General features: G+C 47.1%; 1 protein-coding gene across 1 annotated transcript in view; it reads left to right on the plus strand.

The window, feature by feature from the left end:
- Positions 1-6780, plus strand: part of LOC133341691 (slit homolog 2 protein-like) — a gene marked incomplete at its 5' end in the record, with an annotated part of 34477 nt that extends 27697 nt beyond the window's left edge. Inside the window, one exon of the mRNA XM_061550303.1 lies at positions 6580-6780. Within this exon, the coding sequence (XP_061406287.1) occupies positions 6580-6780 (201 nt within the window). The remainder of the gene's footprint in view (positions 1-6579) is intronic.
- Between the last annotated feature and the right edge of the window lie 4929 nt (positions 6781-11709).

Here is an 11709-nt window from a genome sequence, read left to right on the forward strand (position 1 = left end):
ACAGACATCTTCTGTTAAAATAAGTGTTTTCAGTGCACAGTAACGTAAGCAATACAGTAACAGTACAGTCTTACAGTAATGTAAATTTACATACTACTAACAAAAAAGTGCAATCTTACAACTGTAAAGTTGCATAAACTCCTGAATAAAACTAACTACATAGCCTCTAACACTGGCCAATCATTAATGAGTGACGTCACTTCATAACGTTCCCATGGCAACAGGGGAAATGGCTGCGCTTGTGTGAAGTAAACGCAACATTTTTTAACTTTCTGCTAAGATATATGTGACTTTTTGCAACGAAAATGCGGGGATTATGAAATCACGCAAGCCGGCATATTTTGCGCGCGGAAATCTGCAATTTATGCGGCGAAAGTGCGGCGTATTTGAAAAAACGCGCCCCCCGCATAAATATGCGGACTTTGGCTGATTTTGCAGGGAATCATGCGATCGCATAATCGCGTTTTTCTGGAGGGACTGAATAAAGGACTCTCTCTCAGATGTCGATCTCCGTTGTCCTTTATTGGGTTCGTAGAATCTCGATACCACGGCGTCTCGCTCAGGCCCGCGTCCTGCTCGACGACCTCTCCACAGCCTCGGCTGCTCCGATATGCAGTCTCCCTGCTGCTCCAATATGCAGTCTCCCTGCTGCTCCAATATGCAGTCTCCCTGCTGCTCCGTCAGGCAATCCTTGCAGCCACACCGCTGCTCCACTATCTAGCGTCACTGCTGCCCCGTACAAGCTAGCCTCTCACAGCCCCGTTAGCTCTCTCCGTCTGACACCGATGGCTGACGGTGTCGACGTCTCCCACCGCGTGGCGACCGCGCCACTCTCTCCCTCTTGCCCAGCGTGGCCTCCTCGTGTTTCACTCCGTCTCAACTCCCCCTTCCCCTTCCGGTTCTCTCCCTAAATCCTCTCACCCACGTGACCCAGAATCCGCCCCCCTCAATCCTTGCTCGTGTAGAGGTGTAATTGTGCATGGCCACGGATGTTGAGGTGTAATTGTGCATGGCCACGGATGACCAACAAACACAAGGGGCGGGGTTACGGCCGTACACAAGGGTGGCACTCGCACCGACGTCCGCACCTGCATCCCCCACGGGCCCCCCCCGGGGGCCGAGTCCTATAAAAGGTGATGAGCCGGAGGGCTCGAGGTGGGAACTCAGCTTTAACCAGAGAAGAAGGAAGATCTACTAGAATAGGCCCCAGAGCTCCCCTGGCTCGCTGTCCTTATAAGGGCCGACCAGGGCAAGCCGGTGGCGTGGCCCCGAGAGCCCAGACTAACAAGCTGGTCTGGAGACTCAGGGTGCCGGGATCCCAGCTTGACCAGGGCTGGGATAGATAGCCTCCCCTAGCTCCGTAGTGGAGGAATTGGGCATAGGTTAGCGGGGTTAGCTGTTGTGTATCCCTGTAGCCAAGTGACCCGTAATTACTGTGTGTGCACAAGTTGGTGTAATAAACAAGTGTGCCTCCGATCCTGTCGTCAAGCCTCCTGCATACTTACTACACTCGCATTACACCAGCACTGCTAGGAACGATCTCTGCTTTGTCGCTTAGCACCGGGTTAGAAACGATGCTCGGTACGAGTGGCGTTCAGTTTGTAAAGCTACCGCGTTATTGACATTCACAGTCATCGTCGTAATCATTGTCATGGTGCCCTCTTGTGCTCCGAGTTAGCCTGCAGTGTCACTGTGAGCGTCTGCCTTCGTACATCAGTGAATATTACATTGAGAGATTTGAGTGAATATTTAGAAGTGACATTGAGCGTTTATAGAAGCTCACGCGTGCTATGCGGGCTTGGTTCGTGCAGCAGCAACAATAAAAGAACAACGCAACAAAATCACCACAACATCCAAACAACATAACACAGCAAAAAACAACTACATGACTAAACAACCACACAACAGCACAACAGAACAAGAGCAACCACGCAAAACAACAACTACCCAAACAGCACCAACAACTCAAACGTTTACTCAAACAGGACTTGGCCACACATCCCATTCTAGTAGCATCCGACTGAAGACAGAATCTGGGGAATCCCATGGACAGGCGATTACCCGAATTAATTCTACTGATCGAAACACCCCAGCGGGGAGAGCTGTGAGTTGATCGCAGATCAGCAGCCATCCGCCTCTTGCTGTAGAGCAGCCTCTACAAGAGAGCGTCACTCTTTACACGGCAATGGAGTTCAACACGGGTCCCTAGCTCGCGTTAGCGGCGTCGTGTTCACCTCACATCTCGGCACCTCGCTCCATGCCGTGCCCGCTGTCTGTGCGGTGCAGTACAACGACCCTCACGGTGTTCAGAGCTCGCCACGCATTCCCTCTGGAACATTTTTACTCGATCAGTAGTGTAGCGATTAGCGCGCTGCATTACGAACCGGTTCTGGGCCTCCCCTAGGTCGACTCAGCCTAAAATGAGTACCTGGTATGATGTGCAAATACCGTCGCTCGGGAGACAAAGGAGGCCGGGCTTTGTGTTTGCCACCCACCCCCTCGTGTGCCGTGCCGGCCTGCTCGCTAACAGCACTTGCCGCAACAGTCTGTTAAGGTTATATGGGGATCATTGTCGTTGTTGTTGTGTGGTTGTTATTTTTGTGTTTGTTGCCGCACGAGCATAAACACGCACACCACATGCTATTTTCTGTAAACGATCAATACCAGCTCTAATTATTTTCAACTTTCACTCATTTAATCTTCACGAATGTTCAGTTACACTGCAGACTAACCTGAAGCACTAGAGGACACCATAACGACGGTGATAATGACGATGACCGTGGATTTCAATAACGCGGTAGCTTTATAAACTGAACACTACTCGTGCCGAGCGTCATCTCTATCCCTATTCCCAGCGACAAAGCAGAGTCCGTGCCTGGCAGTGCTGGCTCTGTTTGTCAAATGCGTCCCTGGGAACGCCCTTCAGCTGATTGTTCTGCAGATACAGATTAGTGAGCTGGGTCAGTTTGTCAAACAACCCAGTGGGGAGAGACGCGAGTTCCTCACTGCGCAGCAACCTCAGACACTCGCTCTCTGCTGTTTCGGAAGACTCTAGCAGAGTGAATGTTAAAACGACTCCAAAGAGCATTGTTTACATTTATTTCACAACATCAAGCTTGTGAGCAGATTAGTGTTGTTCAAAAAATATCAAATTCATTATTCAACGTCCCATGTCTATCCACTGCTCGATGAAGCGACCAATTATAATTATTGAACAACGAAGAGTGGACTACTTTTCTCGCATTAGTTGAATAGACTAAGACAATTATTCAATGAAATACTGTACACAGGGCTGGAAATCAAGTGAAAATCCACAAATAACGCGAGGCATTCGTTAAGCGCACTGCCTTAGAGGGAAAATAAAGCTATGAAACGTAGCGGGCACGTGCATATACGAGACATGAAGAAGGGCCATCGCCTGAAATGTCACCCATTATATATTTCCCGTTAGGGCAGCGTGTGTGTGTGTGTTGAGTTTGTTTTGTTATCTGTGCTTGTGGGCCACTGCTTGCCAAGGCGGGATCCACAAATAATTTGTAAAGTTACACGAGGCGTCGTCGAGTCGACTTAGGCTGACTTCAGGAACACAATCAGACCGAATGAATACAGCGCCTGACCGAGCTGGTGAGTCTACAGGAGCTTTTCCTCGGTGATAACAAATTTACGTAGTTGCCCGCAGGCGTAGGGAAGTTGCCGACACTGTCTCACTTAGGTCTGGACCTAAACCAGTTGAAGAGCATTGCCTGGAGACTGGGTCGCTCTTCCCATCGTGTGCTGTTCACACGTGGCTCGAGCCGACATCGGACATAGCGCTCAGCGTGCTCAATGCCCCGGATCAGTTGACAATGTCACCATCGAGGAGTAACAGATTAGGGTGCAGCCCTGCCAGGTTCACGCCACTGATATCGGAAGGGCCTCCACTGTAGGGAGCTTTAGAGAGCTCCTCTGTAGAATCTTTAGGCGATTCTTCCACGATGGGCTGGTGCAGGTCAGCTGGTTCATTCTGTAAAGTTTGGGCTGCGGGTTGGCGCATTAACTCCCTGCCTGCCTCCCCAACTGTCTGAAAATGTGTGGTCACGTGGAGCGCGTGAAAGTGAAATATCATGGACAGAGTCGAGCAACGCCGTGCACTTCCTATTGGCACAGTTGTTTGGACGAAAGTTCAACATATATACATTGTAAACTAACATTGCACTTGCTGAGTCTCCAAGCCAAGTTGTTGAAGTTTCTCTGGGTCGTCTCCGCACGTGAATCATAGCGTTGCTCGCAAATGATGCTGGGTAATGTTGAATTGTGAATGTAACGCACTGTGGTGGGCGGGAGTGCTGGTGCAGTGGGTAGCGCAATCGGTTATAAATTGGGTGACATCATCCCAAACCCACCAGACGACACAAACCCACAGTTACCAACGTGGTGAGTATAGCTAACAGAACCCCCATGTCCAGTGGCGGCTCCTGCAAAATCTCTCAGGGGGGGCAAATGTCTGGATGATTGATAAGGATAAGGTCCAATGGATAAATTAACAGCTTAAGCATGTAAAGGCAACTTCACTTCTTTAATATTAATGAAAAATAAAGTGACTCTTACAATACATCTTGTTTGTTTCTATACTCACTATTAAAACAAACCACTCAAGTTTATTTTATTAAAGATTCCACTAGGTGGCCACAAATTATATTGTTGGATGAAACGTGCTTACGTATGATGACGTAAGCACGTATGATGACGTAAGCACGTTAGGGCGAGCCCTCCCGGAAACCATAGAGAATGCCTTGGAGCGCCCCCCGGTCGAAAAAAAACATCTTTGAATGTAAGTCTATGGGGCCACTCGGGGCGATTCTCAGCCGGAGTGAAATCGCCCAAAAAGAGGCGGTACTCCACAGAACGTGACATGACGCTGATTGGATTATATCCAGAGGCTGCAGTGACGGCTAGCGTGACTCTGTGCTTCAATGACATTGGTGGTGCGTCGCCCAATCGCCCTAATGAAGAAACCGCCCCTGCCCATGTCGCTACCACATATGACCAGCACTTCGTGGGAAGGCTTTTATCTTGCAGTGGATTGACAAGTGGCTAAATTATCATTCATTATTATGAGCAGGAAAGCGCGGAACTTCTACGGCTACAGCATGGCGGATATGTACAGAGACTGACGATTTCACACACTGAGTGATTTCAAGCAGAAATATGTATTTTTCATACTCTTCTACCTACGTGACTTTACCGAAAGAACCAACGAGTATGGATTCCTGCAGTCACGAAATCTTCAAATCACGTATTTTTCATATAGACAGTATGCTGAAAATAACTGAACACGTTCCTTCGGAGTGAGCAGGTAGGAACGTGGTTGGACAGCGCATTCGTGCACGACAGACAAATATGCACGACAGACAGACAAATATTCCCTGGTGGGCAGTGTGGAACCTGTTGTTCCTACCTGTATAAAAGATAACTTGACTTGAGGTCGCCAGGCAGCCAGCCAGGTAGCCAGCCTTCTTACCTATCGGCCCCTCCCCCTTGCTTAGGCCCCTCCCCTTACCCCCCTCCCTTACGCCCCTCCCCGTACCCCCCCTCCCTTAGGCCCCTCCCCTGACCCCCCCCCTCCCTCAGGCCCCTCTGCTGACCCCCCCTCCCTCAGGCCTTTCCGCTGACCCCCCCTCCCTTAGGCCCCTCCCCTGACCACCTCCCCATATCCTTAGGCCCCTCCCCTGACCACCCCCTCCATATCCTTAGGCCCCTCCCCTGACCCCCCTTCCCTTAGGCCCCTCCCCTGACCCCCCTTCGCTTATGCCCCTCCCCTGAACACCCCCTCCTCTATATCCTTAGGCTCCTCCCCTGACCCCCCCCCCCTCCAGCCCCTCTCCTGACTCCCCCATGCCTTAGGCCCCTCCCCTGACCCTCCTCCCTTAGGCACCTCCCCTCTCCGTACCCGGCAGTAGGTCTCCACCAATCAAAGAGCTGTTTATATTATATATAATTATGCACGAAAGACAGTCAGACAGACAAATAATCCCTGGTGGACAGTGTGGAACATATTGCTCCTACCTGTATAATCATTAACGATTGTATCTCTATTACAATGCATTTTGTTGATGGAAGTATAAACAAGAACAAAAAACGTACCCAATTATGTTGCAGTAAATATTAGTAAAAAATAGTTAGATAGACAAACACGCGACTAGGACTCATACAAGAGGATGAAACTAAACTCCAGGAAACACGCCGAGGAGGCTGCACGTTCTCCACACTGCGACTGCGACTGGGCTGAATGGACGCGCGATCTTTCGTTCTGTTTGTCGGATAGAACAGGAGACAGATCCGCTCCAGACTTGTTTACTTATTTTTCTGTAAGTCTCGGTGCGTTACAGACAGAAACACAAGTGTATTATTAGTAATATTATGAATACAGAGCCATTGCCATTTGTTGAAATTTGGAAAACATTAACCGGTTTTGACTTCATTGGGTCTCATCAGTAAGTTGCATGTCTGTACGCGAACAAGAGTGTGTGCTTGGATGAGAGAATGTATGACAGCCTGGGGAATCTCATGGAGCTTTCATTTCAAAATAATCAGCTGCAGGCTCTACCCGCTGGGGTGTTTGACCGCCTGGTGAATCTGAAGAAGCTGCATCTGGACTATAACCAACTGCAGGCGATACTGCCCACTCTGTTTGACCGATTGACTGAACTGACGATTATGGTGCTGGACAATAACAAGCTGACGACCGTTCCCGCTGGGGTGTTTGGCTGCCTAGTGAAATTGCAGAAGCGGTATTTGTAGAGGAACTAGCTGAGTGAGAGCCGTTCCGGACAGATACGGTTTTCAGGGAATAGACCAGCGAGAGTAATAAGTAGCATGATACTTCAGAGTCGCCAAGTCAATGTGAATAACACTAATTTAACTCATCCAGACAAGTCTTACCCAGTCTCAGGACTGTGCTAAGGATGGTCCCACATTGGGGCGTGTGGTAACTCCGTTGTGAATGCGTGTTTGACACGTTGGAGGAAACCCTGGAGAAAACCCACCGCGCATACCATGCAGGGAATGACACTCAGCAGTCCGTGCAAACAGGTTCACGAGCCCTCCGGTTGTACTGCTACCACGTGGCCATCTCCAATGTTGTTAACTTAGTTCTGACTGTATATCAGCTCATGGAGAGAGTCATTGACTGAGACGGTAAGTGGATGGTGCGTGTTGTCACCGCACTGTCCATGTCCATTATGCACTTCGTCGTGTAAACCAAAGAAAGGTAAAGAGAAGGATTCACGTGGCGCTGGTGGTGTTGCTGGCGAATGTCGCTTCATGTTCATGTCAGGCAAGGCCCCTTTGTCCATTTGTATCCCACGTTCAGCCATGTCAGTCATCTGCCTATGGAGGCAGCTAGAATTCCTGGTTTCCTTCTCCACACCAAAGGCTTATTTAACTCTGAACAACCATCTCGACTGCTATGCAAAGCACGCATTCGGCCGCCGTTGAACCGTGGTGTCAAATTAACAGTAGAGCACCCAGTGCCTACCTCTCGAAAGAATGCAACATAAAGTAGTCAGGTTGACTAATAATATAATACAATATTCACTTATCCAATCACTCCCTAACCTGCAGCCAGTCACCTCCTTATCACCCTTCTGTCGCCACTACCATCATTACTGCGCTTCTGCTGCAGTCTGGAATGCTCTTCCGAAATTTGAAAGCACATGGAGCTATGCACTTTGAAATATAAATTGAAAACTGGTTTCGTTAAAACTGATTTTTGCGTTTAGCTTGTTGTACTTCCCCCGCACCTCCGAGTCCCACAGTTAGTTACGTACGGTGCAAAAAAAAGTTCAACATACATACTTTTTTTAAGAACTCCACTCATTCGTTCTTCCCCCATGTTCAGTACTCAGTCTGTTAGATGGACTATTACGTCGCATCCGTACGTTGTCCATCACACGCAGAGCTACTTGTGCACAGCAGCGGGTATACGCAGATGACAACAACAACAAACATTTTGACTTAAAAAACAACATAGGTGATGAAATCAACTGCGTCCATTTCGTTACCCCCCCCCCTACCCCGTAGTGATTCTTTAAAAATACAGTTTGTTGTACATTTTGTTATCACTCAGACATTCCATAGTGATGCATTCCATTGCCATATTTAGACAATTATGATTACGTAAAATTACGTTTTAGATTTAAGTAAAAAAACGGCTTCCCGCAAGGGGGAAGCCAAAGAGCCGCATTCGGCTCAGGATCCGCAGGCTGCCGACCCCTGACACACACACAATGTATACATGAACGCACGTGTAAGGGGTCATCCATAAATGACGTCACGCAAATTGGGCCGATTTTTGACCCCCCCTTCCCCCCCTCATCACACGGCGTTACAAAAAGTAAGACCCCCCTCAAATATGACGTCACAAAACTCTGCCCCCCCTCCCCCCACAAAACCGTATTTCCATTTTGGAAATAAAACATGCTTCAAATAACTTTAAATTGAAACTATAGTCATTCTACTGCGTATGTAATGTGGCGCTGCAATTTGATGTTGTAGGAGAAAACATGTATTAAAAAGGAGGCGTTGGAAAGCTGAAATTTAGCATAAAATTCACTTGAAAATATTCAACGTCTAACTGGTCGTGAATACGACGTAGAATGGATAGGTCATGGTTCTTGATGATTGCATATACACGTATTGACATGAAAAAAATACGTAGTATGAAGTAGGTGAGAGCCTATCGGAATGTATATCTCTATGCTCATGGGAGAACTCGTGAATACTTTAATAAATGATCCAATAGATTTACGAGTAAGTGAACTGTAGACACAGTGATCAGTATTATACATTACGTTTCAACGAAGCACTTTTAAAAGTAATTGGGATTAAACATTTTGAGGGAAATCTTCAAGAAGAGGCAACTCGTGTAAATGTTGGACCACACGCGACACCGCTCGCGTGCAAGGGGAGGCCCTCGTGAGCCGCCTCTTAACGGTCGCCCGTCCCTCGCAGTGTTCGTGCTCAGGGACAACTGTGAACTGCCAGGGCAGAAGCCTCGCGTCTGTGCCTGCGGGAATCCCCACCACCACGCAGAATCTGTATTTGCACAGCAATCAGATCACGAAGCTCGAGCCCGCGGTGTTTGACCGCCTGACGGCACTGGTGGAGACACGAGACATCAAGGCACCTGCTACAATCACATTAACATCTTTCATATTTACACAAAAGATGACGTTACATTGTTTTTTGGACATCGTTTACGTGAATATGTGTGCCTTTAAAAAGGATAATTCTGACAATCTAAATTGAGTTAATTTTACCTGAAAGATGTTTATGATTTTCGATTTAAAGCTTTCGTGACTGCAGGGATTCATCTTCTTGTTTCTTTCGGTAAAGTCACGTAGAAGGGAAGTAATAAAATAATAAAAATAAAACATAATAAAACAATTCTCACGACGTTTCGGCTACAACGCAAGCAGCCGTCTTCAGGTGAAGAATGAGACACTACCAAACTAGGAGCTTATATATAAGCTGCATTGGGGGTTGAAGAGCGCCTTAACAAAAAGAATGTGCATGTGAAGAGGAATTTAGCATATTCATGGAAAATGCGTAGGCGTTGGGCGGTGGGGTGTCAAAGTCATATTATGCCCATGCATTATGCAGGATCAGCAGCAACCAAGGGGGGTGCAGGGATTAGCAGTAACAAAGGAAAGGAATGTTAATGATATGTAGCTGCAGTTACTCAACAACCACGTAGAAAACTAAAGTATAAACTACATAAAAAACTAAAGTATAAACTGCTTCTACGTGGTTGTTGAGTAACTGCAGCTACATATCATTAACATTCCTTTCCTTTGTTACTGCTAATCCCTGCACCCCCCTTGGTTGCTGCTGATCCTGCATAATGCATGGGCATAATATGACTTTGACACCCCCCCGCCCAACGCCTACGCATTTTCCATGAATATGCTAAATTCCTCTTCACATGCACATTCTTTTTGTTAAGGCGCTCTTCAACCCCCAATGCAGCTTATATATAAGCTCCTAGTTTGGTAGTGTCTCATTCTTCACCTGAAGACGGCTGCTTGCGTTGTAGCCGAAACGTCGTGAGAATTGTTTTATTATGTTTTATTTTTATTATTTTATTACTTCCCTTCTACGTGACTTTACCGAAAGAAACAAGAAGATGTTTATGATTGTAAATAGATATCGATTCAAATAACGGGGAAGTGTTTTCTTTGGATAACAGATCTTTCTGAACAGGAATTGAGTTTGCTTGAGTTAATACATCTCTGTGAAAGCGAATCAGGGTGTGAGAGGCATCAATGCGAATAGCAGAGCAGCAGGCAAGGGAGATAACGCACCCCGAAGGACGTCCACCATGGAGATGGAGTAATGACAGCAGCTCGTGTGCAGGTGCGAGGTGGTTCAATACATCTCATGGTCGTGACTATGGTTTGCTGTGGATCTTTTTTTTAACGTAATCTATGCATTGATAAATTTGATACTAAGTAGGTGAGTGCCTATGGTTAATGGTTTTTGCGCAGTGAAGAACTCACGTTTTTCCCCGCGAAGGTGTTTGAAAAACTGACCCAGCTCACTCATCTGCTTCTGGCCACCAACCACCTGAAGAGCGTTCCCAGGGGCGCGTTATACAAACGGATCCAGCACTCTGCTTTTTCGCTGCGCACCGGGTTAGAGACGTCGCTCGGTACGAGTGGCGTTCAGTTTGTAAAGCTACCGGGTTATTGACATTCACAGTCATCGTCATCGTGTCTTCTTGTGCTCCGAGTTAGCCTGCAGTGTCACTGAGCAGTGACGTGAGCATTTGCCTTCGTGCATCAGTGAATATTGCATGGAGTGAATTGTGTGCACAATTATAGGTGATTTTGAGCGTTTATAGAAGCTCACGCGTGCTGTGCGGGCTTAGTTCGTGCATCAACAACAACAGAACAACGCAACAACATCACCACAACATCCAAACAACGCAACACAACAAAAAACAACAACATGACAAAACAACCACACAACACCACAGCACAGCAGAACAAGAGCAACTACTCAAAAAACAACTTCCCAAACAGCACCAACAACGCAAAACTTTACTCAAACAGGACTTGGCCACAAATCCCATTGTAGCAGCATCCTATTAAAGACTCAGCCTCTTGTCTCGATGTGGCACCCATAGAGAGGCGAATGCCGGAATTATTTCCACTGATCGAAACACCCCAGCAGAAGAGGACATGAGATCATCACTGAGCACGAATAGCAGATCAGCAGCCTCCGCTTCTTGCTGTAGAGCAGCCTCGACAAGAGAGCGTCGCTCTTCACACGGCGGTGGAGTTCAACACGGGTCCCTATGTGTCGTGTATTAGCGGCGTCGTGTGTTTAACCAATATAAGTTTGTCATGTCCAGTGACTTTTATGTTCGAGTAAAGTCAATCAGTCTTCTTTATCACTGCATATTTCTATATTTCTGATACATACGTCATGGCGAGCAGAAGCAACGGATTGACATTTGTACTCGAGGAAAAATGTAACGCTGAGATTAAAGGGTAAAATATATTTCAAACGCACTTTAAATTGAAAGTATTCACTTGTACATGTTACCATTTTATCAGATCGCTATAAGTAGGATATTCTGCTGCGTTTTCAAGTTGCGTCCCTCCAACAATTATTTTATTTGATCATCACTTTTTGTACAGTATGTTGGTGTTTTGTTTACTATAT

Source organism: Lethenteron reissneri, chromosome 2 (genome assembly GCF_015708825.2).
Source record: "Lethenteron reissneri isolate LAM-NWPU_2019-01 chromosome 2, ASM1570882v1, whole genome shotgun sequence".
NCBI lineage: Eukaryota > Metazoa > Chordata > Hyperoartia > Petromyzontiformes > Petromyzontidae > Lethenteron > Lethenteron reissneri.